The 14,503-nt window shown below is 42.8% G+C and overlaps 1 protein-coding gene across 1 annotated transcript; it reads left to right on the top strand.

The window, feature by feature from the left end:
* Window positions 1-1,819: 1,819 nt before the first annotated feature.
* Window positions 1,820-8,919, top strand: LOC308427459 (defensin beta 118-like; the record flags this gene model as incomplete). The annotated part of the gene is made up of 3 exons (XM_080925578.1): window positions 1,820-1,877; window positions 8,524-8,682; window positions 8,870-8,919. 3 exons carry the CDS (start codon window positions 1,820-1,822, stop codon window positions 8,917-8,919), a joined length of 267 nt encoding a protein of 88 aa, XP_080781704.1.
* Between the last annotated feature and the right edge of the window lie 5,584 nt (window positions 8,920-14,503).

Here is a 14,503-nt window from a genome sequence, read left to right as displayed (position 1 = left end):
AAAAAAAAAAGCACAAATATGACACAATTTTTTAAAGTGTCCATTCAGTAAGACACAACCTCAGGATTGTCCACTCATTCAAGCCGGAGAGGCAATGGGTCTCAGTCACTTTCCTGCTGCTGTAATAAAATGCCATAGCCAAGGCAGTTTGTGAAAGGGAGGGGTTTGTTTGGGGCTTACGGTGCCAGAGGGTGAGAGTCCATCACTAGCATGGCAGGAAGTGGCGCAGCAGGTCAGCATGGTGGCTGGAGCTGGAAGCTGAGAGCTCGCACCTTGATCCACAAACTGGGCAGAGAGTAAACATGGGATGGTGCTGTGTAGCTTTGAAAACCTCAGCTCCCTTCTCCGGTGATGTACTTCCTCAGAAAGACCATATCTTTTAAGCCTACCCAAACAGCTCCAACCTGAGTCTATAGGGACATTTTATTCAAACCATCACAAATGTATACAATGAAAACTGTATAAAGTATTGATGGAAGAGAAAGAAGATGTGCAAAGTGGGAAGATACCACACGCTCATGGTGAGGGTGAATTAATATTGTTAAAAGGTCCAGACTACTAATATGGATGAAAATATCAGTCATAGGCCCATATGCTTAAGCGCTGAGTTCTCAGTTGATGGCACTGTTTGGAGGTGCAACCTTACTGGAGGAAGTATATCACCAAGGGACAACTTTGAGAGTGTATGGTCCATCCTGCAGTTGGCTCTCTCTACTTTGTGCTTGTGGTAATAGTGAAGGATGTTTGTGGTAAAGAACATAAGCTCTGAGAATCCTTCCCCAGCCTTCATGTCTGCTTGCTGCTAGACCTCCCGTCATGATAGTGATGGAGCCGTCAGCTCACATAAACCATTCCTTGAGGTTCATTCAACATGGTTTTTTTTATTACAGCAAAAGTAATTAATACACACCCAAAGTGACCTTCAGATCCAGTGAATACCCATCAAAATTCCAATGACATTGTTCACAACTGGAAGGAAAAGCCAAAATTTTATGTAGAAACACACACACACACACACACACACACACACCCCAAGGCAATTTTGAAGAAAAACAACAAAGTAGGAAGCTTCAAAACATGCTACTACCTGACTGTAAAATATGCTACAACGGTGTTACAATCAAAACCACATAGTACATGGGGCAGAGCACAGAGCAATAGGCTCATCTTCAACAACATGACCAGAGATGTCTACAACAAAAACCCTGAGGACACACCCCCGGGAGAGATTGGTCTCTTCAACCAACTGTGATGGGGAATCACATGCAGAGTATGAAAAGCTGACCTCATGGAGCAGAGGGCAGGAGGAGCTAGAGGAGGGTTTGCCACAAGGACCTCAGCTACAATTTCAGGAAGTGTGCACTCTGGGATTCTATCTCCCAACATTTCATAAAATTCCTTCACAAGGCACCCACAGTCGACATCTCTAGGCCTACAAACAGCAAAGGGGCAGCCTCTACCCACAAAGAGTATTCATTTCACCACCGTGCATTGCCATACATGTTGATGTAAGATGAGAGGCTATGAGCAAAGTCTCTCAACACTCCATGCATGAAAGGAGAACTTCCTAGTGTGCTTCCATGATGTCTTTAACTCTCGTCCATCCTTCTGCCCTTTGTCCGAGTACCTACAACACTGTTTTGAGTAGTGAACAATCACTCACTGCTGTTGGCCAGGAAACAATGCTCTTTATACTTGTCATTTATTCCTCATGGCTCACTCTCTGGACTCCACCCCATGAAAGCAAATAAAACATGAGTCTGGAGCCCAATCACGGAATGTTCTGGACTCTGGATGTGTTAAGACCTTTTCAAAGATCATGAAATACTTGCTCCTGAATCTTGTGGTATTTTTTATTCTGTTCCAGCTGTTTCCAGGTAAACGGAAACAAGGGAAAATGATGGAGTCAGGTTGAGGGAATTGCTGGTGGGACTCTGATAGCCTTCCATCCATTGTGGGCAGGGTTATCTGAGGTAGCTGATCTACTGGACTCCTCGAGCTGAGCGGAATGTTTGGGAGTATGTCTGGTGAGCATCCCTGGGGCTGTGGGGTTGGGCTGTGAGAAGCCCAAGTCTTTCCTCTGCTGTTTGCTTCAATGAATGTCCCAATAATCCCGCCGGGGGGCTGTCTTACTTCAGCAATTTTTCCAGTCTCAGCTGATGGTAAGTTCTAAAACTCTTAGATGTTACATCCTATTATTGCTTTTTACAAAGTCACTGTTCTGTTCTGAGATGAAAGTGTTCCTCAGAGCGATCATGTGGAAGAAGATGTAGACATGGCTGCTTTTTCTCAGCTGTGCAAGACTGTTGCTCGGTTAGTGATTTACAATATAGTTCTATAAACAAATGGTCATATTTCTGAAATTACCATTTATACAGCTTGGGTGGTTTTTTTCCAGAAAAGATATGATGCCTCTTTTTAGGTGTGTGAAAACCTTTTCTTTATGCATGCATAAGTACATATAAATATGTGTGTGAATGTAGTTTCACATACATATTTAGTAAAATGCAACAGCATTGTTTTTAAAGTACTTATCTCAGCAGTATATACTTAACATTTTGGTTAGCATCTGCCTTGATGCTTCTAGAAGTCATATGCTATTCTATTATAGGAATAACTAAAAGTATTATTTATAAATAAATCTATTTCCTACTGGGGCAAAAGTTTTCAGTTCTTTCACAAAGCAAACAACTACGGTTGAGTTTTGCACACTTGGATGAAGTTTTCTGAATAATTTTCCAGAAGTCAACTTGGTAGGTCAAGACCAATTTTATGATTTACGTTTTTTTTTTTTTATATATATAAAAGGGTTGGTTTATTTAAGTAGTTCAAATACATAAATTCAACATTCAAACATCTTAAAATTAAACTTTATAGAAACAAAAGTTCAAACATTCCAACAGGAGTAGTTTACAGGGAACACCCAGAAAGGGAGTTTTGTTGTCTAATTGAGAATATTGGTAGAGATCATTCAGTAAAGAATAAAGAATGTTTAAAACCAGGATTCCATTCTGGCCGACATGTTAGTTATGAGTGTGGTTTATACCTGAGAAGAAATTACTAAATACATCTTCTCCTGGGCTAAACAAGACTCGGCCTATAACTCAAGGGGAATCAAAGCACGTACGTGAACAAACACAACTAAACTGTTCTTTAGAGACAAAGGTAAAAGTATGTCCATTACAATTTCAGTCTCTGGAAGAATTCAATTCAGTGTTTTCTTTTTTCTTTTACCCGCTTAAAAAACAAAATCAAAAACAAACTCCAACTTCAGTTTTCCTGGAGTCTGTGGTATTTCCAAGCTCTACCACAAATTCTCCTGTCTTGCTGAGTAACACTGCTAGTAAGAACATCACCAAAGTTACTGGCTTCCACACCGTATGAAAGGATAATCTTTAGCTTCAAGGTCTTAATTTACTAGAGACGGCCTATGTTTGAGTATGTATGTCAGTCATGCCACACAGATAAAAGCATTAAATATTTTCAAAGTGTTCTGTTCAGAGACTGCCCGCAATTGCTTCTCCTTCTGTTCGTCAGGTGGCTTTGCAATAGGTTGACTAATGCACATATATATGTAAAAACCTGAAAATTTGACTCATGCAAGCATTTTCCATTAACAGCGTCCCCGTGGAAAGGTGTTCAGAACTATTTTGTTGATCGTCTAGTGGGCTCTGATGCTGTGGGAGGTGGAGGTGGGCCTCGGCGGTCCAGGTCATATGATTTACGTTTTTATGAACACTTTTTCAGACTCTCCTTTGAGCCGTACATTCTGGGGGAAGCCAATTCCTTTCTATCGCAAAGGGACCTTAGAAGATCTGAGAAGGCATTTGACATACAAACTTACAAAAAGTTTGACCAGTTGCTTATTGGGCTACAGTTGACTTTGAAGCTAGAAGAGAGGACTGGATATAGCTCAAGACTCTGAGAGCAACCTATGCTGACAAAGAGAGAGAAAACCCAGGCATCTCAAGAGTGGGAGCATAAATGTCTGAGCTGCCTATAAATTTTAGATGGTCAGCATGGACAGGGAGAAGACAGCCAAATCTAAAGGGAGAGAAAAGCCACGGGTCTGAGTGCACTCCTAAATCACCTACCAGATAGTGAGCCACAGTGGTTTATAAGCTCCGACTGCCAGTGCGGGAAGATGCATCACACCAGAGGAGAGAATCCTTCTCTATTTAATTGAAAATGGTAAATAGAAAAAAACAAGACCCACAAAAATGGAAATTTCAAAAGTCTAAATATGCTTATAATAGTTGACTCATTAAATAAAAGCATATACTTTTATGAGATAAAGATAACTCAAATAACAGGTTGAAAAAAAACACAGACTTGGAAGCTGGACAGATGGCTCAGGGGTTATGAGCACTGGCTCTTACTCCAGAGGACCTGAGTTCAAGTCTCAACACCTATCTGAAGTGGCTCACAACCTCAGTTCTGAAGATCTGATGTCTCTGACCTCCACAGACATCTGTGCTCACATGCACATACCCACAGACAGTCAGACAGACAGACAGACACACTCACACACATACACTCAAACACACACACACACACACACACACACACACACAATAAAAGTATATCTGCCAGGCTATAATGGTACATGTCTTTAATCCCAGAACTTGGGAGGCAGAGGTGGGCAGATCTATGGGAGACCAAGACCAGCCTAGTCTACATAGTGAACTCTAGTCCAGGCTATTTATAAAGACCCTGTTTCATTTATTTAATTTTTACTTTGCAATCTATTTGGAGGTATTAGAGGTCAGGACAAAACTCTCAATGGGAGAGGAATATTATAAACTAGTTGAGGTCCCAAAGACCTCTTAAGTGTTAGCTGCATGCTGAGTCTCTTTGATGGTCCAGCCATCAACTACACCCAGTGCTGGAGGTCTGTTATGCTTCTGTTGAAAGTCAGTTTTGTGCTTGTGGTATTACAACAACAGTCCAGAATGCACTCAATAAACAATTTTTTTAAATCAACTATCAGAGCTCAATACATATCTTTTTATTTCTTTTTGCTTTGTGTTTTATTTTTTGAGATAGAGTTTTTCTATGTAGCCTGGCTGGCCTTGGAGCTCACTACATAGACCAGGCTGGCCTCACAGAAGTCTGTCTGCTTCTACCTCCTAAATGCTGGAATTAAAGTCACAGTATCTTCTGGATTTGTGCTCAGCATAATTACATAATTTTTTTCTCTAACTGTTCCTTTTTACCTGTTTTCATCCTGATACTTAAATGACATTTTTAATTAAAATGGTATGTGTTTCCTCTTAAATTCAATGAGGCAATAAATTTGGAAGAAGGTAATTTTAAAATCACTTTCTCGAGAGTTTTTTCACAGTATGTTTTGATCATATTTTCTCTCCTAACTCCTCCCAGACCCCCTTTCCTACCCACCCAGCTTTGTGTCCTCCTTTTCCCCATAAATTTATTTATTTATTCATTTAACATCCTGATTGCAGCCCCCCTCCTTCCTCTCCTTCTACTCCCACCCTCTTCCAATAACCCCCTCCCCTTCTTCTCAGTGACAGGGACAGTTCCCTTGGGTATCACCCTGCCCTGGGACTTTTAATCACAGTAGGACTAAGCACCTCCTCTCCTATTGAGGTCCAACCAGGCAGTCCAGTTAGGGGAAGGGGATCCAATGGCAGGCAAGAGAATCAGAGACATCCCCTGCTCCAATTCTTAGCGACCCACATGAAGATCAAACTGCACATCTGCTACAAATGTATAGGTGGCCTAAGTCCGGCTCCTACATGCTCTTTGGTTGGTGGTTCAGTCTCTGTGAGCCTCCTGCCCACTGGCCCAGGTTTACTCTGTAGGTCTTCTTGTGATGTCCTTGGCCCCTTCGAGCTTGCTAAGGTTTAACCCCCTCTGCTCTTTCACAAGACTCTCGGAGCCCCAGCTGATTTTGGCTATGCATTCCTATTTCCATCCACTGCTGGATGAAGCCTCTGAGGAGACAGTGATGCCAGGGTCAGGTCTGCAAGTACAGCAGAGCATCATTAATAGTGTCAGGGGTTGGCTCGTTCCCATGGGATGGGTCTCAAGTTGGGGCAGTCATCTGTATCCCTGCTCACCTTGTGTCTTCCTTTTAAAGACAGTGTCTGCTGTGTAGCCCTGGCTCAAACCATACCTGCAGAGGCAGTGAATAGAAGTCATTGTTGGTTAAGCACTTGACTGAGTTCTTGGAGGTTAGTTTTCCAAACCCTGAATATCCTTAGCAATGAGGGGAAAATAACACTTTGGGATTTCATCTCATCCAAGTCAGGACAGAACAACGAAAATGAGGATGTGGGAAAGGAAAGCCACATACAGTTCGTGAGACGATACATTGATGCATCTGTCATGAAAGTCAATATGAAGGATCCTCAAGACACTATCATATGTCTTATCATGTGACCCAGCTAAATCACTTCTGGGTATAAACCTGAAGGACTCTAAAGTAGCATCCTAGAGATGCCTGCACTGGGTGTTTAAGGCAGAGTCATTCAAAACAGCCAGGGTGGAGATGAGCTTGGAGCTGCTTGAGAAGGCAGGTCAAGTGTGCTGTGTGTGTTATACACAACAGGATTTGATTCAACCATTAGAAGGAATCAATTTACATAATTTTCCAAAAGATGGTTAGGGTCATATTCAGAAAAATAAGTCATACAAGAGGTCAGCCTCCTGTGTTCTTTCTCACTTGTGGGCCTTGGGTTCTTTATAGACCCACAAACTGTTTCCATTGATCTGTAGAAAGCTGAAGGGAGACCAAGGTAAGGGAGGAGACTATGGAGACAGGGAGAAGAGGAAGGGGAATTAAGGAGAAGAAATTGGGGTGGTTAAATACAGTCAAAGAACATGATCACCATTAAAGACATCACCTATGTGAGATCAGTACTTTGCGCAATGCGTATGCATCTATGAGAAACCTCTATGAGTCTGGGAGAACCTTTGTGGTTAGTAACGCAACATCCAGATACTGCAAATGGAGAATGATGTTGGATGTGTTTTCTGATTGATTGATTCCATTTTTCTTAATTAAAATGTGTTTCACTAGAAAATCCATTTAGGTACACTTAACAATCGATGGGCAGATTTCTAAAAGAAATTCTAATTTGTTTGTTTTATTTTATGTATTTGGTTGTTTTGTATGCCTATATGGATGCAACCACGTGAGTGTCCGTTGCCTACAGAAGCTAGAAGAGAGCATCAGATCCCTGGAACTAGAGTTGCAGACAGTTGTGAGTCACTGTGCTGAGAACAAGTGCTTTTAAGTTAAAAGCCATCCCCAGCTCAGCAACAGACACGTTTGACAGATGAGCTGCCTTAGTAACAACTTCCACGAGTCTTGAGGCACTAGAACTGCCCAGATATGTCCTGTAAGATTACTGACAAGCCTTTCATCTATTTTTATCCGTGACAACCCCAGGCTCTTTAAGATGGGTACCATCTATTGAGAATTGAATATTGTGTGGATAACCTTCCGAAGATGCCAAAGACTCCATTACAGCATACAGATTCTCTCAGCCCCCACCATCAACACCAGCTACCCAGTCATTGGAAGTGCTTATTTACAAATCCACTTCTGATTGGCTGAATCCAAAGCTCTGTAGGAGTGGGTCCCAGAGACCTATGATTTAGTGAGCTGAGTCCACAGAGCAAGTGGCGACATGTGTTAAAGTGGGAATCGATGCCTGTTTCCCTATAGCTGGATTTCTGGGGTCTCCCTGCTGATTTCATTATGTTGCCAGCTCACTTTTGAAGCTATGATTGGTAGGTGGGAGCTATATATACTTAATGTATGCTAGTGGATGGATTAGAAAGTGAATGTATGACCTGTCTTAGTTACTTATCTATTGCTGAGAAGAGATACTATGACCAAGGCAACTTATAGAAAAAAAGAGTTTGTTTGGGGCTTACAGTTTCAGAGGGCGAGTCCATGAACATCCTGGGGAGAGCATGGGAGCAGGCAGGCTTGCACGGTGCAGGACCTAGAGCTGAGAGTTCTTGTATTGAGACAACAACCAAGAAGGGAAAGAGGCTGAATGAGAAAGGTATAATTATTTTACACCTCAAAGCCCACCCCCAATGACACACCTCCTCCAACGAGGCCACGCCTCTTAGTCCTTCCCAAATAGATCTACCAACTGGGAGCCAAGCCTTCAAATATATGAGCCTAATGGGGACCATTTTCATTCATTATGATACTGCAGTACCACCATAAACCCGCTTAGCACCTCCAAGAGTTTCTTTCTTCCTGAAGCAAAGGTTAGTAATACATTTCTGACAATAATCATAAAGCCTGTTGGAGTTAGAATTCTGTGTCTTTGGGAGTAAAAACCCAGCTGACCTGGAGTTTGTGCACCTAATGTATTTACAAAATCACACAGCTTCTTAACGAGTCATCCCAGTTCCTGTGAGCTGGTGAGTTCCTTTAACATCGGTAGTAAGATGGCTCTTGGGGAGACAGCAGAGGGGATCCTTTGGATGAGACCCAGAATCTTGAATTTTACAGCCTTTCTTTACTCTTGTCAGTCTGCAGGTGCCGCAAAGCTTGCTGGGTCATAAGAGGGCACTGCAGGAAACACTGCAGATCCGGTGAGCAGGTGAAAAAGCCATGCAGCAATGGGGACTACTGCTGTACTGCAAGCAAGACAGATCCTCTGCCAGAGGCATCCAAGAACGTGCTTAGTCGTAACTTCAGAGAATACTCCACAACTGCGCCAGTAGTGATGGTCCTCAGGGCAGTAAATAATGAGTTAGAATTAAGCTGAAAATTATCTGGTCCTCTACAGAGCAGGCAGTGCCAACTCAAGTATCTCCCAAGTGTCCATTAAATCCATGCCTTCCTCTCTGCCGTCTCTCATCTTTGTTCTTACAGGGCTGCCAGCAGACAATGAGGTGCCAAAACACAGAACCAGCCCAGGCTAAACATTCCAACAGTTGGGTGGAAACAGGGGACTTTCAGCACTCCATAGAGGTTTCCTCAAATATAATATCCAATGGTTTCACTCAAGACAAACAGTTGCGGGTGTCCTGTGTCTGTGGCTCCTTGTTCTCCATCCAAGTATCTGCCTTCAAAAAGGCACCAGGGAAGCCACTATGGACGCGTGTGTTAATTTGCCTTCTAGTTCAATGTAAGTAACTCCTTGGTGTGGTTTTATTTATCATGTTACCCACAGCTACCAGGGCCCTAAGGAGTCTTTTCAAAACATGGAGAACACCTTTAATTATCCATCCTATGTATTTCTAGCTTGCCTTTCATCCTAAACTTTAGTCTGATGACCTGCCCAAGCGGAGTGGGGCTAAAGTGGGCCTGAGGATTCCTTCTGCCTGCCTTGCTTAAGAAAAATGGCTGGGAAATATCTCAGGGGCAGAACTCTTGCCCAGCCTGTGTAAGACTCTCTGTTCAGTCCAATCTCCTCTCTCTCTCTCTCTCTCTCTCTCTCTCTCTCTCTCTCTCTCTCTCTGCGAATGAGAGACAAGACAGATACAGAGACAGAGAATGTGCTAGAAGACCATACAGATGCCCTTCATTAATAAATGCCCTCTCTAATAAATGATTCAGGATAACTAGAGATAGATACAATTTTGGTTTGATGTAAGATACAGATTATAAAGATATTTATACAGATTCCTAAGAGTGGAATTTGACCTTTGCCTCCCATCACTTACAACAATCAACTCCACATAGATTAAGCATCAACTTGAAACTACAAAATGACTGCAAGAAAGCATGATGAAAAACCAGTCACTAGTCTAAGACATACGACTTCGTTTAACTGGATACTTTCTGTATTTACATTTCAGATGTTATTACTTTCCACCCCCCACTCTCATTCACCCCCCTCCCCTTGCCTCCATGAATGTGCTTCCTCTCCCAACCACCCTCTCCACCTCAGGGTCTTGGCACTCCCCTACACTGGGAAAACACATCTTCACTAGACCAAAACCCTCTCCACTACATTGATGCCAGACAATGCCATCCTCTGCTACATATGCAACTGGAGCCAGGGGTCTCTCCATGCGAACTCATTGGTTGGTGTTTTAGTTCCTGGGAGCTGTGGTGGGTTTGGTTGGTTGATAACGTTGTTCTTCCCGTGGAGTTACAAACCCTTTCAGCTCCTTCAGTCCTTTCTCTAGCTTCTTCATTGGGGTCCCCGTGATCAGTCCAATGATTAGCCATGACCCTGGCAGAGCCTCTGAGGAGGCATCCATATCAGTCTCCTGCCAGTGAGCACTACATGGCATCAGCAATAGTGCTTGGGGTTGGTGGCTGTATATGAGATGGGTTCCCAGGTGAGGCAGTCTCTGAGTGATCTTTTCTTCAATCCCTGCTACTCTATTTGTCCCGTATTATCTCCCATGAGTGTTTGGTTCTCCCTTTTAAGAAGGACTGAGGCATCCACATCCTGACCTTCCTCCATTTTGAGCTTCACAAGAAGATATACTGCTTTAAAACTTATTCAAAATGTCAAGAAACTAAAGCAAAAATAGACCGAGGGGATTCCATTAAACCCGAGTGCTTCTGAGCAGCCAAGAGATCAGCCTGAAGCCCGAGGTGGCAGGACAGACAGAGAGAAGACATTTGCATCGTGTACAGAGTAAGCAGTTCTCGGCATATAAAAGTCTGAACTCCAGAAAGAAGACAGTAGATATGGCTTCCAGACTGGACAGGAGGTTCAACAGAAATTTCTCTACAGAACGCACACGAGTGGTGCCTGGCGCATGGATATGAACATGAGAGGAGGGAGGGTAGGCTAATTCCTCACACTGCAGCTGGGAATCTAAATTAGGATGGCTGTTACAGGAACAGCCATACAGAAGTTGAGGGAGGCAAGGATTAAAAAAAAAAAACAACTAAAAATCAAACCTCTAAATGATCCATCGATCCACCTCTACATCTTTATCCAATGACTTAAAAACTGTACTTCACTGAGAAAAGGATTTTAGAAAACTGCTAAGAGCAAATGTCGTAAACCCCCCCCCTTACTGGCCCTACAATGACACCAGTGAATGCTTGCAGGGAAAAAAAGAGAGCATAGCTGAACACCAAGTGCCACTTCCCCAGAAGATGCCTGAAAAGGAGCATCCCAAAACCAGCAAAAGTCAGGAGAGAGCAGCTCCAGAGAGAGACGGGCAAGGTTTCACAATTGTCAAGTTCTGCTTTGGCTAATGCTAAGATCGTCTCCACTGAAGCATCATTACACCTGCTAGTGTGAGTCCCCTAAGCGCCCACTGAGGTAGAGCAGAACAGAAGCCAATGATGTCAGGTTGTACATGTCATCCCCCAGCTCTCACTCCCTCGCTCCCTCCGCCCCTCTGTCATACACACACACATACATACACACAACAACAACAATAATAAAGTAAATTAATAAATATTTAAATTATTACAAAAAGTCTCCGGCAGACTCTAGAATCTGGCCCCATACATATTCTGCAGGTCATGCTTAAAGAAATTAGCAGCCTCATCATTCTGACTCAGAAGTCTGTCTTCCAAGGCCAGACTTTGCCACCCTCCCTCTTAAGTATGCTGAGCTCTGACCCATATGGTCCAGTAGCCTTATGTACTATTGGAATGGGCCCCCAAGGCTGATCTTGGGTCAGGCAAACTCTCAAGCAAACTGGAAGGCTTCTGGACCATAAAGATTCCAAATTCCATTTCATTCAATTCCACATACCTGTTGAGTATCCTGGACTCGTCCTTCATCGAAGCTCGGTTTTCATGTGATAAAACTGAGTTGTGTTATGCTTATGTTGAAGTTCTACAAAGAGCTGAATTAAGGGTCTAATGCTTTAAGGACTGAACCAGCTCCAAATCCCACCAGACTGCACAAGTAACTCTGAAGTCTGGTAGCTGGTTAGGAGCACTGCTACTCTTAATAGAGACCACAGTTCCCAGAACCTGTGTAAGGAGGTCACCATGTCCTGGAACTCCAGCCCCAGCTCTCACACGCTCTTCTGGCTTCCCCAGGTACTGCACCCTTGTGTAAAAACCCACAAGCAGACACTCCTATGAACAGGAAATAAATAAAAATAAAAATCTTTTCTAATAGCCAGAAGCTGGAAAGAACCCAGATGTCCTTCAGTAGATGAATGTATATAAAAATTCTGGTACATTTACACAATGGAGTACTACTCAGCTATCAGAAACAATGACTTTATGGAATTCTTAAGAAAATGGATGCATCTAGAGAATATCATCCTGAGTGAGATAACCCAGTCACAAAAGAACAGACATAATATGCAGTCACTGATAATTGGATACTAACCCCAGAAAGCTCTGAACACCCCAGAAACAACTCACAGACTATATGAAGTTCAAGAAAAAAACAAAGACCAAAAGAAAAAAAAAAAAGAAAAAAGAAAGAAAGAAAAACCAGTATGCTTAATCTTTACACACCAAGAAAACTTTGACTATTTCCACGTTACATCTTGTTTTACATGTACTTTATTCTCATTGTAACTAGTAAGATTTTAACGCATACTATCAAACCTTTAAAAAAAATCAAGTACTGACAAAAATGTATTCTCATACTTTCATGCATAAATGCTTAAAATCTGTACATTTATCTTTGTATTTTTAAATAAAATTGTTCAATTAAAAAAATCTTTTCATTAAATCTGGAGTCTGATTTTAACAAGGGTGGTCCACAAAGTCATAGGAAATAAAAGACATCTCTAATCCTCCACGTGCTACTCTGGTGAGAAACCCAATCTCTGGCATGTTCTATGAACCCCACTGAATTCAGATAGTCTCTGTCTGTGGTCATCTTTTTCTACTACAACCATTGAGGTGGCTGGATTTTATTTGGACTCCAAGCATTTGTTTCTATGATTTAATCTCTAGCCACCAAGGTCACAATTGAATTAATTATAATGTCACCAACTGCAACAAATTACCTACTTACCACTCTTCCATTGGCAGGAAGTTCATCACTGTCTTTAAAACCAAGAGCAACATGAGCCCAGCCTCTACCTCTACAGCTTTATAGGTGGTATACAGGGTCATAGTAGAGGTAACTAAAGGATTGCGGGACAAGGCTACCTTGAAGGGTAAGCCATTTTTTTATGTCCTGGAAACGTATCTAGATGCTGATAACGCCTAGACCCCCAGTGTTCCCATGGTACCCTCATCAACAGTAACATTCAAAGTTACTCTGAATGACTTTGACTGGGAGCATCCTTGGGAACAGTGGGTAACTTGTATGGCTGTCTGTTGGGATCATGCCATACACTGAATTCCCCACACTCTATTGAGAGTCAACTGTATTATCAAGTCACTTTCCCTGTTGGTACAGAGGTTAGCACTTCAGTTTCTATATGGACACAAGTTCATTTTGTTTCCATATGTTTTCATTGAGCTGATGCTTTGTGCCTCAGGGGGCTTCCCCATAGCAACCTCATGGTCTAATGTAGAGAGATACTGATAAGAAGAGATTGTGGGTTGGTGCTTAAGACAGGTTTCTCTGTGTAACCCTGGCTGTCATATAACTCACTTTTGTAGAGCAGGCTGGCCTCAAATTCAGAGATCTGCTTCTCTCCAGAGTACCAGGACTAAAGGCTTATACTATCCCAGCCTGACATGAGGAGAGATCTTGAGAGCAGACTTATTCTAGAGTGAGGGGGCTGTCAGCAGGGGATAGAGCCCTGCCTGGAGGTCTGGCGAAGCTAAGGATAGTGTCCTAATGTGAGTTTTCTCTCTCTGAACTCCCGAACATGTCCTCCAGGCCTGTGAGTCACAAGCTTTGTCTGCGCTCTCAGGGACTGTCTCAGATGCTCAGTCCACACACCAGCCAACGGGCTGATGTTTTGCTTGGGTACGCTTTTACATCTCTCTCTGGCTCAATGCACATCCCTCTGCCCACACAACCAAAAGGCCAATAAAACTCTTGGCCAGATTCACACTGTACCTGTGGTCTGGATGCCCGGATCTGCTGTCCTACCTTCTAAGAACCATGAGGCTTCTGCTGCTGGCTCTTCCTGTTCTTGCTCTTCTACCCCAAGTGATCCCAGGTAACAGAACCATAGGAAATTACCAAAATGAAGGTCTAGTGGTTCCCGGACTGTGTGGCTATTCTTCCTAACACACCAGCACCATTTTTCTCACTGAAACTGTGTCCCTCACAAGGGTAGGACAGAGGGTGGGTCACAAAATCTTAGAACAGTCCACACAACTAGAGTTCTCCCTTGCTCTGTTTCCATCTAAGGAACAAGGTTGAACACTCATCCATGTCTGCTCTCTTTCCAGCTTGTGTAGCTCCTGAAAGACCTCCCAAAGTCCACAACCCTATGGCATCTTGGATTTTTAAGTCTTTCTATCACTCTCAGGGAGCTTCTTTGTCTCCTCATGTCCTGGAATTTGGTGAATAAAATGTCTGCAGGGAGGTTTCATGGATCACAGAGCTGTTTTTTTTTTTTTTTTTTTTCTTCCTTGGACTCTGGAAGTCTAGGGCTTGAATGCCATTGATTTTTAAATGCTACCCAAAGTCATGGCTGAAAACCTGACACT

This window comes from Micromys minutus, assembly GCF_963924665.1.
Source record: "Micromys minutus genome assembly, chromosome: 11".
NCBI lineage: Eukaryota > Metazoa > Chordata > Mammalia > Rodentia > Muridae > Micromys > Micromys minutus.
Note: the sequence above shows the minus strand (reverse complement) of the source record. Positions and strands in the feature narration are given on the sequence as shown.